General features: G+C 37.9%; 1 protein-coding gene across 2 annotated transcripts in view; it reads right to left on the bottom strand.

Moving 5' to 3' along the window:
* Positions 1 to 2,068: 2,068 nt before the first annotated feature.
* LOC136242444 (transient receptor potential cation channel subfamily A member 1-like) overlaps positions 2,069 to 17,609 on the bottom strand; it is a 38,272-nt gene continuing 22,731 nt past the window's right edge. For both annotated transcript variants that reach the window (XM_066033869.1, XM_066033868.1), the window contains 14 exons: positions 17,497 to 17,601; positions 17,344 to 17,441; positions 17,145 to 17,291; positions 13,766 to 13,880; positions 12,384 to 12,523; positions 12,227 to 12,333; positions 6,694 to 7,007; positions 6,462 to 6,648; positions 5,979 to 5,999; positions 4,197 to 4,609; positions 3,064 to 3,240; positions 2,937 to 3,005; positions 2,686 to 2,883; positions 2,069 to 2,433 (listed from right to left, as the gene is read on the bottom strand). In XM_066033869.1, coding sequence (XP_065889941.1) covers positions 2,185 to 2,433; positions 2,686 to 2,883; positions 2,937 to 3,005; positions 3,064 to 3,240; positions 4,197 to 4,609; positions 5,979 to 5,999; positions 6,462 to 6,648; positions 6,694 to 7,007; positions 12,227 to 12,333; positions 12,384 to 12,523; positions 13,766 to 13,880; positions 17,145 to 17,291; positions 17,344 to 17,441; positions 17,497 to 17,601 — 2,340 coding nt within the window. In that variant the 3' untranslated portion in view covers positions 2,069 to 2,184. The remainder of the gene's footprint in view (positions 2,434 to 2,685; positions 2,884 to 2,936; positions 3,006 to 3,063; positions 3,241 to 4,196; positions 4,610 to 5,978; positions 6,000 to 6,461; positions 6,649 to 6,693; positions 7,008 to 12,226; positions 12,334 to 12,383; positions 12,524 to 13,765; positions 13,881 to 17,144; positions 17,292 to 17,343; positions 17,442 to 17,496; positions 17,602 to 17,609) is intronic.

The following is a 17,609-nucleotide window of genomic DNA, read 5'->3' on the forward strand; positions in this document are numbered from 1 at the left end:
GTAGTATCTGGTAATCTATTCCACAATTTAATTGCATCGGGGTAGAAGGAATATTTAAACGAATTAACTCTGGTAAATGGCTGCTTGAATCTATTTGAATGTCCTCGGGTGGGTAAATTATTCTTGATAAGTGAGTTCCCTGTTTCAATTTCAACAAGATTATTAACAATTTTGTAGATTATTATCAGTCTCAGGTTTTCCCTTCTAATTTGAAGTGCATGTTGACCAGTGCATCCTATTTAAGACACTAGAGTACATTGAGTAATCATTACATACAAATCTTGCTGCTTTCCTTTGTACTCTTTCGAGGAAAGCAGCAAGATTCCAAGAAAAGGCCGGTTGTCCCATGCCCACTTTATGTTAAATCCCCATTCAACTTGTACAGGAACTACATAATATTTGCTACCCGTACTTTCGGAGCCGGTATATTAAAAAAATAAAATGTATAGCTAGCTAACACAAATAGAATACAAAGACTAATTACAAGCTACCAAACTAAACTACATACAAGCTACACCTACTTGTTGATATAGCTAAAGGTAACTATTCCTCAATAAGTGACACAGTACCAATTGCTATCAATACATGTTTTAATCTAGATGTGCTAATGGAGATAATCATGTCAATGGCATACAACATTCCACATTAACAGAAAAGAAGGGAAGACATGCATACAGTTGCAATAGTTGTGCAAGCAACACAATAAACGCTGCATGGTGTCACATCTGTGGCTTTATACTGGGGAATGAAGGGAGCTGCAGCACTGCAAGATGACATCACTACAAAATAATAATAGTGAGGAGTCAGTAGGTTTGAGTTTAGTAAGATGTTCAGGATCCCAGCTATTTGGCCATTCAGCACGTGCTTATAGACTTCACGCTACTAGAAGATCAAGCCATTTGCTGAGATATTTTCTGCATTCAGCAAATTTAGTGCCAAGATTGTGACTTCATGTATTTACAAGCTATATAGTCTCCTCATGTGGGATAACAATCCCAATACTTCAGTACCAATATGACCTACTCAGTGCATGCATTTACTGCAATGCCATCTTCTGCATTGCTTCAATCCACAACAAACGTTTGTGAAACCTTGCAGTAGATTGTATTTATGTTCATCATTCAGGCAAAGCTGCACAACTGAGGTGACAAGTAGCTCATTGGGGTTTAATTGTGGAGCATGTGTATGAAGATTGGATGAAGCTGATTTTCCCTGACTAATAAATTTCATAGCAATGTGCAGTATGATCATCTGGTACTACCTATATAGTGGATCCTTGTCATCATATCATCAGTGGTTTCTGTGCCATCAGATGCCATCTAGCTCATTCTTGTGAGTCTCACCACATACTTGATGCTGATAGATTTTCACCATTAGAATTTTTCAAATTTAACAATGCCGCTCAGTTGTATTATGTGTTATATGAAGCTGGTACAAACTGATGAGGAGAAATCCAGTAAGAATTTCTTATACTCAATGCTTGTACTTGTCCTGATCCTTAACGCTCAATATAGTGGCTAATTATAATACAGATCCTGAAATACTTCACTAAGTTAGTGCTTACTGTCCTGGTCTGTTCGACTTATAAAGATGTATAAAATAACACCTGATGACATGCGGCCGCAGCAAAAACGTACTAAATAATATCAGGTAAGCTGGCCACAGTAGTTGCAAGTCACAGCTTGTTACCATTATTGCTATAGCATAGAACATCACCAGTAAACTTCACATTTACAAGAATTCTGATACAACATAATGTACGAAGCCGACTTGATGTTACAGCAGCCTAACAATATAATTAGTTCATATATGGAGGCTTACATGATGTTCTGCACTGTAAACTTGTCAGTGGCCACAAACATTTGACTATTATGATAGTACTCTGAACTTGGGACTGTTGCAGACAGTTAATTTATAAAATTGTAAACTCGTATGTTGATGTATAGCATGAAACAATTATTGATGAATGCATAATATGTGATACAGGCACAGAGGCACTGATACTGACATACACACTATTAACACACTCCTATCAAAACTACATTTGACCTCTAATTTGCACCATATATCAAAATCAGTAGCTACAAGCTATATGTATATTTCTCAGAAAAATAATGCAGCATGTTATATGACAACAATTGTAGCAAAATAAAATTGTAAATTTGAATCAGTTCAAATGGTGGCTTAAAGGAGATCTGGTACTGGTAAAGGTAATTCTAGTCCCTGATTATCCATGATCTCTGTGTTCTCATCACATATCATCTCATTCTTGTTTATCTCACTATCTTTGGTAGCAACCACTGCACTGTTACTAAGCTTGCCCAGTTGTAAAGGCAAGTTCTCAATTGCTTTGACAACAAACTCTCTTAGAAGGTGCATTTCATTTTTGTGTTGCTTGAGCTCTTCGCTAATCTCTACCAAAGGATTCTTTTTCTGCAAACAATTGTAAACTTGCAATCACCCAATGCATGTGTGTATGAGGATGGAATGCAATATGGTTGCCATGTGGCATTAGCTTGCATGTTTAAGCTATTGTGAAAACAATTTGATAGTACATCATTTTACACAAAAGGACAGAAGCTTGTTTCTATATAACAAGTCAATAATATTGACGAATATCAGAATTGGCTCAGTCTCATTGCATTATGTATAATGTATTCTATACATGCCTACAGTTAGTCTTACTTGATACTCTTCCATAAGATTTGAGTTTGTTTCATTTGACTCATTAATAGCCTTCACTTTGCTATCAAAAGAACTGAATTGCAGGAAAGGTATCTTGCTGGATAAATGTCTGTGATTTCTTGTTACTACTATGAACTTTTCTGAGAAATAAAGCCGAACTGATGGTAATCTTTCCTCCAGTTCTAGAACTGAGCGAATCTGACATAAAAAGTAAAGCTGAGCTATGTAAATGGAATGTAGTGGGGGGTTACCTGCAGTGCAAGTTTTGTGAGGTTTGCTTTTTGCAACTCTTCTCTGGTATCACCGACAGCCAAACCAACCTGTCAATGAAGCACATCACTTTACAGTGAACTATAGCTTAGTATCACCATAACTCACCAGTAGGTTGTTGAACAGTACTGGCATTATAATGACAAACACAATCCAGAAGTAGTATACAAAGGGATAGAACACATCTCGATCAATTAAGTTGTCAACAAACTCAAGTTCCCCAGTTGTCATTGTCATGGATTTAAGAAATGTGGTGAAAATTGTTTCAAATGGATCATGTTCACCCTGTGTAGTGAAAACTGGCCATAAAGAACAACACGTTTACTGCAGAGGAAGAGGCGAAAAGTTGAGGGTGCTCATGGGTACAAATGTGTTTTGTTGAAGTGCTTCAGCAGGTAGAAGGAATGTGCCCTAGAGAAGTTTTAAAAATAGGCTTTTGGATTCAGTTTTATAGAAATTTTAACAAGATGTTTATACATAACACCTAACTGCTTTTATGTGACTGATCTATTAGAGTACTCAATCTTTGTAGAAAAAATGTTTGTGCGTGTGTGGAAAGATAGTGTCAATGTTGGGCTTTTTTGGTCTTGAAAAAACAATTTAAATCCTTTAATAAGGAACAATTGGAGGGCAAGTCTAGTGGCAGCAGCAGCCACTTGTGTGTGTGTGTGTGTGTGTGTGTGTGTGTGTGTGTGTGTGTGTGTGTGTGTGTGTGTGTGTGTGTGTGTGTGTGTGTGTGTGTGTGTGTGTGTGTGTGTGTGTGTGTGTATGAGGCAGCATAGCCAAGTGGCTAGTTGTAATATAGTAACTAGTAATTGAGAGGTTCTGGTAATGTCCAGTTGTTATTATTGCATGTTGTTTCCTTGAGCAAGAAACTTTACTCACATGGCTCCAGTCTACCCAGCTGTTTAATCGGGGACCTTGTGACAACTGGAGAGGCAGCCCACCCAGCTGTAGCATCAACGGACACCTAGTGTTAACAGGGAAAGCAAATGCCAGCTGTCCATGCCTCACACAGTGGGTGAAGGTCCAGACTACTTAGGGTGCCTACACCTTCACTTTGCTTTGCTTTGTGTGTGTGTATGTGTTCGTGTGTGCATGTAGAGTGGGATGGGGAAGGGGGGGGGGGAACTATTGCCACCACTGTACTGTTGATACTAATTATGCATAAGTGATATTCACATATTAATGATGATATGTTATTATGCAGTAGCTAAAAGGATACAAATGGTATAACTTACTGGTTTATGAAGCAATAAAAACAAAGGAATCCCAAATGAAGCAATCAGAAGTACAGGAAGAGCAATTACTTTCAGAAAGGAACGAGTGATGCCAAATAGCATATTGATAGGGATGGCAGTAAAAGGAATACTTCTCATCAGCAGAATAAAATTAAACCATGCCAGGAATACAACCAGACTTCCAAGTTGCCATTGAAGACCACTTGGACAGAAACAATCATGAAATTTGTTACTGATCAAAAAGCTAATTGTCAATGCAGGGATAGTTAATTGCATATAATTATCCCATTCTTTCAGATAGTCCAGTTTTCTGCTTAAAGCTTGCAGTCCCTCCACTATTAAATTTACAACAGAAAATAGCATCAAGATGGCCGTGGCTGCAATAAGGAACTCTCTTTTTCCAGCTGATAATTCTGCATAATAAAAAAATATTTACTTGCTATGTTTCTATTGCACATGCAATTTTCATACCATAAATGTGACCTAACTTGTAAAACTAAACATTTGGGCACTAAACATTTGGGCACATGTATATTTCAAATGGTAATAGGTAGCTCACCAATTTCGGAATCTGTGTGAGTGGAATTTTCATTGATAATGAAGCCATTTATGGCCTTCAGAACATTTGGAGTACTAGCAGCATCCTTTACAATTTCCCATCAGTTTAGATTTAATATACGTATATGTGTCAGTGACCAGATTTTACAAAACCAGTCCAAATTGCAGCATATCAGACAAAATCAAACTAACACCACCACTCGAGGATGGCTTTAAGAAACATCTTTATCTGGTGCCATGGCAAGATCGAATGGCGGATTCTGGCCTTATGAAAGACCTAAGAATCAGTACTTGTATAGTTGGCCAAATGTTTTCTGTGTTGATTTTGCTACATATCTTCCACTAAGAAGCCAGCACAGCTCTGTATCCATGTGTCTGGACTCCAATCACGGTCTGCCTCTATTTTGAAGTCTATCTCTTGCCCACCTCACCACCCCTACCTTCCACCACGTGCCCCTTATATCCTCCACTCCTTTGTGAGCACACTCAAGACTCATACTACTTCGTTTGAACTGCTCAGATTTCTAGCAGGAAACTCTACAAGAAGCTACAAGTACTAGAGGTGGTCTGAAAGGTAAAAAATTGATGCATCACTTGTGTAAATTTATGAGTGTGTGCTGACTATCCTTGTAATCTTAAAACTGTTCATCTCCACTTTTTCCAAGATCTAGTCACATAATATATACTTGGTTGGGTATTTCAGTACAGCCACACTTGTGAAAATATCCAAGTTACATATCTACCTGACAAGTGTGGCTGCTGTATTACTGGTACTCACATAGGGGTGGAGGTTGGGTGGTAGAGCAGGTGTAATAGCTTAGGCTCAAAATGGATGAAGGTAGTAATGGCAAACCCCAGGCCCAATTACACACACCTCTGGACGTGGTCACATGCAGCTCTGGATGCACATGCATAATTAACAGGTTATGTTTTGTGTGACACTCCAAGCCAGTAATCCAGTAATTTTAGTGCATTTACTACTGCAAAGTAAGAGTGCAGCCATTAATTTTTTTACTGACTATTTAAATGCTTCTTTACGTGCCAAAATGTTCAGTGTCCTTAGTGATAGTAAATGCATACATCATGCATGCATGCATGTATGAAAGATGCTCAACTAGAAGAATGCAAGTAAATGTTATTATAACAACCTAGCATATATCCACTAGCTCTGGCCATAGTGTGATTAGTGAAGTGTAAGCACAGAACACACATGAAGAAACTTACCAGGACAATCTTCAGTAAGATCTATATACCAAGACAAAAAAGTAAGAACATAAACGGAATGCATGCTATTAACATAGGGCTGCAACCAATGTCAATTTTAATATCTGGACATTTGAATGTCTTAATACCAAGCTCTTATGAGTAATACAAAAATGCTAGAATTCAGCAGTATGTTGCCACATACATACCACTTTGCTCCTAAAACACATGTAAAATTGATTATAATTGTCTTTATAGCCAGTTGAAAATAGTAGAACAGGTCACCTAAGCCATCTTCACTGTATGCGACTGTAATTTACTAGTAAAAATATCTGATTGGGATGTCAAAATTCTAACAAATATCCAAATGAATTGAATATTTGTTGCAGCCCTAATTACAAAACTTTCGTCCACTGTTGACTATATAGCTAACAAGTGCATAACATAGATAATGTTCCTGTACAGAATGTTAATTACAAAATCATTTTAATAGCTGTTTCTTACTTCTTCTTCTGCAGATGCTACCTCTTGGGTTAGGTAGTGACAACACGTAGGAAGTGAGGAAGCTCAGGAACACAGTATATAATACAATTTGTAGCAGTTTAGATGGTAGTGTTATTCTATTCCATTTGTGATTTATCAACTCAGTTACTAGAGGATGTTGTAGTAATTCAATTCTTTCTGACTCAACCTAAGAAAAATATGTATAAATATACACGTATAATTACTTTGTTACCATTAAGGCCAAGGTGTGGTTACTCTTGTCATAGACACGAGGTTTCCAGCTGGAACTGTACTCAAATGAAGAGTTTGGTTGTTCAGACACAAACAAATCATTTTGTGCTGGCTTGTTCATCATCACCAGAGGAGCATCATTCTGTCGCTGCTTTGATTTAAATGGTAGAACCTTTTCTAGCATGAATTTTCCCACTGTTCCAAGTTTAGGATCATCAAAGTCATCAATGAACTCATAGTTGTATGTTATGTGTGTAACTCCACTGGTTCCTTCATTAGCCATAATGCACTTGTCCATGATAACTTTGGCCATATCTATGTTAGCAAGTACAAGTAAAAGTTAGGAATTTTAAGTTGAATTAGAGATCAAAGAAATAAAATGTAGTGAAACAAGGGAGGTTGCCTACACCGATATACTAGTGAGCATAGCAACCTCCCTTGTTTCACTACTTCTTCATTTCTTTGATCCCTAATCAAACTTAAAATTCCTAATTTTACTTGTATTTGTTAGTTTTATTTTTTATGTTACATTATTACGACTAGTGAACCTGCACATACTTGCATTAGAAGTGCCAGGCTTATTGTTTTAATCTGAGCATGCACCCCAATTATTATTATTGAAATAGTGCAGTGGCCATTACGCTTCATTTTCAACTGTGTTCAGGCCACTATACAACATTACAAACGAAGAACACTACAAGAAGGACTTCTGCAATCAATCCATTCACAATGGAAAACTTAGAAAATTCCCATTACAAACATAATTATTAGGAAGCTATCATGCAGCTATACTGTGAATTTGACACCTTGCACTGTCAGAAAAGATAAATGGAACACAAAGGAGGATACAGGTAACATGCATTCTATGTACTGTGGTATGTCAAAAGGCACCTCAGGCTGAAGCGATGTCAAACAATGAAAAAAAATCAAGCCTATAACAATAGCCATTATCATGTTATGCTTGTCAGAAGGCATCAGTCAGTCAGTCAGTCAAGCAGTCGCTAGGCAGTTGGTTGAATATCCCTTTTGGAAACATTTCAGGTCATACTGAAAGCACTTTTTGGCTTGGCTATACTGTAATTTGCTTTTTTTCGCTGTAAAATAATTTTCGTATGCAAAATTTGTACAAAAATTTCTTGCACGAAAATTTTTATACAAGATCGAACTACTCTAATACAGCAGTCATTCACGTAAATCATATGAAAATATTTTTACATGAAAATTTTTATAATGAAAATTAAGCAAATTACGGTACCTAACCAATACTGTCAAGGCACCATTAAGATATTGTGAGGCTGTGGTGATATTTTTGGCCAGAAAAGTCCAAACCTTCATAATTCCTACTATACAACAAGTATAAAAAAAAATTGGAATTTTAAACTAGATTAGGGACAGTGTATAATACTGCAATAAAAAGTACTGAAACAAGCTGGATCGGACTAGTACATAATGTCCAAATACTGTAAAACAATAAGAAGTGAATATCCCTACTGTGCATTGAGTGTAGCACAGTAGGGATATTCACTTCTTATTGTTTTACAGTATTTGGACATTACGTACTAATCCGATCCAGCTTGTTTCAGTACTTTTTATTGCAGCATTATACACTGTCCCTAATCTAATTTAAAATTCCAAATTTTTTCTTATACTTGTTTGTGAAGTTTTTTTGCAAGCTCATGACCACTAAATATCTGCTGAGTTACTCACAGCACTATTATACTAGATTATGACTCATACAATAACAGCTGATCAGTGGGCATGGCTCTACATAAGCCTGCAGACAATAATGGACGTGGATTTGTGCATACCTACGGACTGATGAATGGATGTGGCTACCATATGTCTACAGACTGTAATTTACGTAAGTGGGCGTGGCTCACGAAAGAAGCAGAGCTACGCTATGACGTGTAGTAACACGTCCACATTTAATTTAGCACATGGTGTCAGACCCGAATAATCTGCAAAGCAGGACCTGGATGACCCAACTCGGTTTAACATTGTTACTAAATAAACTATATTTATTGACTTACACATTACTATATAGTTTGCCGTGAGTTGCTTTCTCTGATTGATATCAACAGCGAGTCAAGTACCAGGCCCGTACCCAGGATTTGGGGTTCTACTTAGACATGGTAGGCGTTTATGGCAGCGGGGGTCTGGGGGCTGTGCCCCAAGCCGCTAACAACAGTTTAATATTTGACTTCTCCTAACTGTCCTAAAATTGATAGTACACACTTAATAACTCCAAAGAACAGTTTGTAAGTGTATAATTTGAAATCAATCTCAACTTCAGTATGTGCAGCAACTACACATGCATGCTTGGGTTAATTTTAGTAGATACGTGCATTTCTTCTATGCATTGAAATAATCAACACATGAAAGTATCCATAATTTTACTATCTACTTATCACTGTTTTGCTCAGTACTCCTCTACTCATTAATAGCTATTATTCCTTTGTGTCACACTTAAATGACATGAGCTATTTAGGTCACATGTGACTTCTTGGCTGCACTGTACCGTGACAATGTTGTGGTTTCTTAGGAGAGAGACTTAAGTAGGTTTGCAGTGCACATGCAAGTACATAGCTAAATACACAAGGCATTTTTCCAAGGTGGTTCACACATTTGGTGGTGATTCATAAATGCAGGGGTCTTTGGGCATAGCCCACACCACTGACACATTTTAAACGTTAAATTACTTCAAAATTACATTGATTCATGATTTCTTATTGTATGGTTAGTCCTTTATCAATTTTATTACAGCTATTTTAGCTTCAGAGGGGAGTTTCCAGAACCCCATGCATGCCTGCCCGTTCATATACACCCCTACACATCAATGAAAGAGCTAGGACGTTGCAAATATACTAATGCAGATAGTTTTTATTGTGAACTTCCTTGCTATATAGTTAGCTGGCCAGCACTATCCCAATTTTAACTGAACATCAAGAGCATTACATGCGCACAAGCATTTCTCAGGTATACTAAGCAGTAATTACTATTTGTTGCCTAGCAGTTATATAAACACAGATCTCTTCAGCTACATCAGTACGATTCATTAAGGAGCCACAAATTATAATTTGGGTTGCCTACACTTTACTACTAATAATAGTAGCTAATCTGATTATTTTAGCCATGACTACATATCTGAAAAAATAGGTATAGCACAGTGTTCAGATAAGCACATTATAGAAGAGGTTCAGTTAATTGTTTGAAAGCTTTAACCATGAATGATTAGAGTATTTGAGTGACTGTTTTGTTAGAGCATTTAAGTGACTGTTGTATTAGAGTATTTTAATGACTGTTCTATTAGAGTATATCGACCTGTTTAGCAAATTTTCATCCCCATGCACCCAGATCTTAGCTGTGTAGAGGTGGGGCTTAGCTCCACTTTAGTTAACATCTCAGAGCAGCCTTCAGTGCCCTACATATAGCCCCTCTCTACCTTTCAGGTGCCCATGTCTTATACGCCAGCTTAAAATATTTTATTAAAAATTGGTAATCCTGGAGGGGGGTTCGTCCGAACCACTCGAACCCCCGCTGGTTACGGGCCTGCGTACGCGTGTATTTTTAGTGCAACCGGTGACCACGTGTATTCGAATAGTTTGATGCAATATACACTGGTATGGAAGCCGTACTGTAGTCTATTAACACTCAGCGGTAGAACCTTAGCTGATGGCCATGGTAAAGAAAGATAAAAGGTAAGACAATAGTGCAAGCATTGTATACTTATCAATATACCAAAGGTTTTTTCTTAAGCGAACTAGAAACGTTTCTGCAAAAAAATTAGGGCTGTAGCCATTTTCCGCTATGCTTGACTGAAGGTGTCAGGCAGGCAGGCAGTAGAAAATTCTGTTGAATAATTTTTTTTCTAAATTCTGTAGCAAACTTGACGCAAATGTTTCTGGTCGATCTGAAGACACTTTTGGGCTTGGTTTTACCCAAACAATACTGTCATGTCGTTGTGAGGAAAAATCGAGGCAGGTTTTTGGGTTATATTATATCATGGATCGCCCCCCACACCTTTGATGTCCCTAATATACAGTACTATCGTACTGTATGATACTATTGTATTGTATGACATACCACACAGAGTTATATCAACACTTATTACGAGCTCTTATTGGTTACAGTATGTGGCAAAAACACAAGGGAGTTGTTAAGTATATTATGCATATGGTCCTTGGTTCTGGTTCTATGATGCAAGCATGCAGGCTCCAGGGGTAGATTTAGGGGTGGCTCAAAGGGGGTCTTGACCCCTTATTTTTGAAATTTCTTAAGTTGAGCTGTAACCAGCATGAAGACTTTATCCAGTGGTGTTTTATCACCATATTTGTGACATACAGCTGTGGAATACATTATGTAGCATGGGTGATCTCTATCATTGATGTCATAGCTACAGTGGCAAGCCCATGTGTTAACTAAAACCCACAATCAAATAGTAAAATTATGACATACGAACATTACTGTTTTATTAGAGTGCTCAAATATTAAAGTATCACAATGTTTCAGTTACATAAAAGTGAGGAATACTATGTTTTCACTCCCATCAATAATTCCACCACATTGGAGGTACTAAAGTTTTCTACCAAAGAGCCTAAATCCTTGCATACAACAGACATCAACAAGCAGCTAGCTGTTGGTTTCAACAGATACTTTCTTTAAAGTCTTACACATATATTGACGCCCTTTCCCTCCTTTTCAAAGGTCTTGATCCACTCCTGTGGCTTAATCAATGTTTAGAACCATGTACATTTGAAATAATTTATGTGCAGACAGATGTACTTAGAATTAATTATGTATGGATGCTTGTATATCTTCTTAGTATACCAGAAACACAATATTTGTGACTGAATTTGACAAAACCAGGCTTCGACGCACAAAGTTTCGTTAGGAGATATGGCGATTTTAAGTAATCATTGTGTAATAACTTCCCAGTGCCTACAGCTGTGCAAACAAAATTTGCACCAAGTATACATCTATTTACTAGCTATCACTGAGTGGGTGTATACATTTCTGATACCCAAAATTAGCCCTGTTTGGGGCAGCTTTTCTCGAGCGGGTAATAATATTAAAGGTGGTAGTAAGAGGGTGGAGGGTAGTAATAGGGTGGGAGGGTGGAGGGTAGTAATAGGGTGGGAGGGTGGGGGGTGGTGGGTGGGCTCAATATAGGGGTATAAAATGAAGCAAGAAGACGATTGGAATCCAGAGGCCAAGTTTGGGCTCTCCATGGCCCTCCATGGCCCTCAAATCACTCCAAATTGACTAAGAACACTATTGGCGAGCTCTCTGTGAAGTCCCAGCTCACTACACACCATTATCACAAAGCCATAGCCATTCAATGGCGCCAATCTCCCACTCGTGGCTTTGACAGAGTCGGAAGAAAACTGCCACAGAAACCAGACTTGCCAGTCCTGAAGGAAGTACAGTGTGGAATATGATAGTGTATTAGGCCAGCAATCGATTTCTGGTAAAAACGTAAGTTTGATTTTGTGTGTGTGGAAGCCTTGTTATGTGAAATCCGGTCACATTTATACCTGGAATATGCATAATAAGCAGTCTCATTGGAGTGATATTATCTTTAGTGCACATTCTCATGGCTTTGTCCCAGTGATCACTAGTGATAATTTCTAGTGCAATCTCCCTAAAGAGTTATGTTATATAATAGTGTTGATGATGCAGTTGTACACATACTTGTAGCCTTTTACAATGGCTTCAGCCAATGCATTGTGACCTGCCTCATTGGTCAGTGTTACATCAATTCTGGGATAGTCTAGTAACACCTTCACAACTTTAATGTGACCTTGTTGTGTAGCCAACAACATAGGAGAAACCTATAGATAAAAACAGTGGTGAGACATAATAGTGGGCTACATACATAAACAATTATTTAATCCAAAACAGCCAATCTGTGAAGAAGGGGTGCAGTCTTGCAGGGCTGTATAGCCAGACTTTTATCTGGGTAGGTTGTTTTGTGCGGTATGATGCAGGATTACATCAAGGTGTGCAAACCATGCTGAAGCTATAGGGGTCTGGGGGAATGCCCTCCTACTAAAAGGTTTACTTTGGTGACATTTCAGTCAATAAAACAACGCAATTTCTAGGAAGTAAATGCAAGCTCAAGACTAGCTATATGGATTACATCTGGCAAAAGTAACTACCCACACTGCTACTGTAATTATACCATCTGTATCTAAATTTATTGGAATGTCACAGTGAATATGGATGGGAAAGCCTCTCAGTAGGGGGCTGCGAGGGGCAGTGGAGCAGGCCAAAGAGTGCCTTGACAATTAAATTTACACATTGCATGGGGTTGAAGGAAAGAAGAGATAGAAACAATTCATGGGGTCTGTAGGAAAGTTTTTGTACTCTCAGTGTATTTTAGATTTTTTGTAAAGAAATGTAAAATGACTGTTCTATTAGAGTGATTGTTCTATTAGAGTGGTTGACTGCTCTGTTAGAGTGGTTGACTGCTCTATTAGAGTATCTTGATTTTACCCTGTAAGTATTAAATAAGTGACTTGGAGTACTTAATGTTGTACCTTAATTGAGTTTTTAATAAACTGTAGCTAATAGACTTTTGCTACTAAAAATTGAACTTTTATACTGACCTTTTTGCTGGACCTGTATACCGAAATTGCGAACCTTTTCTTCAAGAGGATGCATGGTTCTTCAGAACTCCCTGAACCTGCCTGCTTACAGGCCTGAGCCTAGCTAGCATGAAAAAGATGTAATATCAAAGGTGGAGGCCAAGAAATAGTTGCAATGATATTAGCTGTATATGTGTAATGTGATTGACATTATAATAATTCTGATTGGCTGGCCATTTTTTCTACAATGAATAAAAAAAAAAAACTTAATTGGGAATGCAGCAAGACTGAATGTAGAGCATGAATCAATGATAAAGGTCTATTATTAAAATTAAAAAAAATACAGTTAGTTGTATTAGCATTCATTCCAGATATAACTCCTTCAGTTGCCGGTTACTTTTACTTTCATGAGCACTCCCTTTTTTACAGCCAAGGTGTTTTTGCATAGAGGATATAGATTGCACACAAACAGTAATTTAAAGTCACCTTCAAATCAGCATAACTTCCATTACAAGACACATCTCGACCAAGTAAGCAGCTCACAATGTGATCATGACCATGGTAGGCAGCACATGACAATGGAGTGCCTAAATTTCCATTGCTACATGAAATGAGAGAGGAGCTAATAACCAAAGTGCCCAGCATATATTGATAAACATATATATCTAATCCAAAACAGCCAAGCTGTAAAAAAAGAGTGTGGCCCTCAAAAAGGCTATCATGAAAAAAGATGTGAAATTCAAGGTGGCGGCCAAGAAATGGCTGTGATGGTAGGTTAATGGTAAAAATTTTAATTAACGACAATTCAGGTGAATTTGGTGCCGCTTGGTCTTGGCACAAAATTCGCCTAAATTGTCATTATTAAAAATTTTACCATTAACCTACCATCACAGCCATTTCTTGGCCGCCACCTTGGATTTCACATCTTTTTTCACCATAGCCTTTTTGAGGGCCGCACTCTTTTTTTACAGCTTGGCTGTTTTGGATTAGATTTCACTTCTTTTTGTATTTGTATATGGCCGGCTTTGGGGATTTTTAACCTATCCTTTTTTTCTTTACCACAGGAAGAAGAAAAGATGAAGTAGATGTTAAATACTTTAAATATTTCTGATTTTATCAGTAAATGTACAGATTATATATATAATACATATATTTATTACAGAACTCTCTACAATGAGGTTTCTTTGTAACTGAACACTCTACAAGGTGACTTCTTCTAGCTGATCTCTCTACAGGGTGAATTGTTTGCAGCTGAACTATCTACAAGGTAACTTCTTCTAGCTGATCTCTCTACAGGGTGATTTGTTTGTAGCTGAACTCTTTACAGGGTGATTTGTTTGCAGCTGAACTCTCTACATGATGGTTTCTTTGTAGCTGAACTTTCTACAGGGTGACTTCTTCTAGCTGAACACTTTACAGGATGATCTTTTCGTAGCTCAACTCTCTACAGGTGATTTGTTTGCAGCTGAACTGTCTACATGGTGGTTTCCTTGTAACTGAACTCTCTACAAGGTGACTTCTTCTAGCTGATCTCTCTACAGGGTGATTTGTTTGTAGCTGAACTCTCCACAAGGTAATTTCTTCTAGCTGATCTCTCTACAGGGTCAATTGTTTGTAGCTGAACTCTCTACATGATGGTTTCTTTGTAGCTGAACTCTCTACAAGGTAACTTCTTCTAGCTGATTTCTCTACAGGGTGATTTGTTTGTAGCTGAAATCTCCACAAAGTAATTTCTTCTAGCTGATCTCTCTACAGGGTCAATTGTTTGTAGCTGAACTCTCTACATGATGGTTTCTTTGTAGCTGAACTCTCTACAAGGTAACTTCTTCTAGCTGATGTCTCTACAGGGTCACTTGTTTGTAGTTGAACTCTCTACATAATGGTTTCTTTGTAGCTGAACTCTCTATCTCTACCAGGTAACTTCTTCTAGCTGATGTCTCTACAGGGTCACTAGTTTGTAGCTGAACTCTCTACATGGTGGTTTCTTTGTAACTGAACTCTCTACAAGGTGACTTCTTCTAGCTGATCTTTCTACAGGGTGATTTGTTTGTAGCTGAACTCTCTACAGGTGATTTGTTTGCAGCTGAACTCTCTAGCTACATGATGGTTTCTTTGTAGCTGAATCTCTACAAGGTAACTTCTTCTAGCTGATCCCTCTACAGGGCGATTTGTTTGTAGCTGAACTCTCTACATGGTGGTTTCTTTGTAGCTGAACTCTCTACAAGGTGACTTCTTCTAGCTGAACTATGTAGTTGAACTCCCTACAAGGTAACTTCTCATAGCTGATATCTCTACAGGGTGATCTGTTTGTAGCTGATCTCTATACAGGTTACTTGTTTCTAGCTGATCTCTTGAATTCTTTTCAGGGTGACTGCTCTATTAGGATGACTGCTCTATTAGAGTATCTCGATCTCGCACTTGCTACACCAAGTTGGATTTCGTGTTGTAACTCCGTGGCTTTAAGTCTGATTCTTCTACACCATTGAAGAGCCTTTCTAAGATAATTACTCCATCTGTACAGCGAATTTCAAAGCATTACCCCAAGCGGTTTATCTGGTAGGCCTGGCAAGTAGTCGTTTTTTTATTAGCTAATCTCGATTGCGAAACTACAAAAGGTTTGAGGTTCAATAGTTAACTTATTCACCCACCGATTTTCAGCTTCTTCCCATAAGCGGTTTACCCTGTAGGCGTGACAACATATTGGTGTTATTTTTCGTGAATAATCGCTAATAACTCTTTGCCTGTTTATCGTATTCCAGCCAACGTTGATACAGAGATGCGCCGTTATACCCTCCTTCTGTGTGCCAAATTTCAAGGCAATCGGATTTGGCGTTCGCGTTTTATAGCAGTTTTTGTAAGTGTGCGAAAAGAGGAAGAACAAAACAAAACAAAACAAAAAAAGAAAAACAGAAACTAAGCCAATTTTTGAAGTCGCATATCTCGGGAACGCTTGAAGCGATTTCGCTCAAATTTGGAATGTGGAGTACTGAAGCTGTAGGGCGTAACCACAGCAAAAATCGTCTTGTTTTATCAAGGCAACACAGAACTACAGAGTTACGAAAATTGCGTTTTCGTTTTTCCTGTCAATACACTCACGGGTGTTGCGCGCTGGCTTCTTGGGCGCACAACACATTACCATGTGTCTTGATATATACACACACAAACATTGAGTGGTGGCTAAAACTGATTTGAAGTGACTATATTCAGTTATTTTAAAGCACAACATATTTTTTCTTTACAAATTACACAGCCATGGTCTCAGATATAATAGTGTGACTGGATCACTGAACTATGTATGTACTGTAGTCTAGACACAACAGAAAAAACCCTCCATAACATAGAAAAAGATGTTAGCCCCAACAGGTCTGGCTCTATACAGTGCAACTTCACCCTCTAGGGATCACCTGATCTTCAGATGAGTCCACAGCTTTGAAGTTGTGAACAACATCAACTTAAAACAGCACTTCTTGAATTTTGACTAATGCATTAGAACACTCACTATTCTAATAGAAAAACCATTATCTGAGTTCGGTTAACTGAAACTGTTGAATTCAGATAACTGTGCATGGTTCTACTGTACATTTTTACCTCTATAAAAGGTTCAAATCTGCATGCAATAAATAAGTCTGTCTGTCCAGACAACAATAATAATATTATTCACTGTCAAAGACATAGGTCTAATTGGCAGCCGTAGTCCCTTTTAACTACATCAATTCATCACCAAAGACTGTGAAAACTCTGTACGATGAATAGGAACTGCAAAGGTTTACATCTGTGCTATGTGTCATTTGATATCTACTACTGATAATTGCAATTTTATACTCTATGGAGTATATGCATGCACTAAATAGTAAGCATATGATACCTGAGTTCTGGTGATATTAACCCACTCTGTAGGAGGAACTGAACAGTATTGAGTTGTCCATGGATACAGGCAATGTGTAGAATATTGTTATTGTCTTTATCCACTTTAGTGACATCAGCACCACCATCTAGTAGTTCTTTAAGACACCTACAAGTACAAAAGGATATGTACTGTTGTAACCACATTAGCACATCCTTACTGGAGATTGCCATACTGTGCTGCTATGTGTAATGGAGTACGATGGTCTTTATTTTGAGAACACACCAGTCCTTCAGTTACAGAGCTACTTAGTAAGACCTGTGTAAGATAAATACTGATTATCTAGAAGACATCATTAAACCAATTATCATACATGTATGGTCCTCAGAGAACCTGACTTTGCTGCAACATGCAGAAATGTGTTTTCTTCATCGTCCACAAATTGAGTAGCAGCTTCTTGACCTCTCTTAATAAGGGCCTAACAGA

Source organism: Dysidea avara, chromosome 13 (genome assembly GCF_963678975.1).
Source record: "Dysidea avara chromosome 13, odDysAvar1.4, whole genome shotgun sequence".
In the NCBI taxonomy this organism is placed as follows: domain Eukaryota; kingdom Metazoa; phylum Porifera; class Demospongiae; order Dictyoceratida; family Dysideidae; genus Dysidea; species Dysidea avara.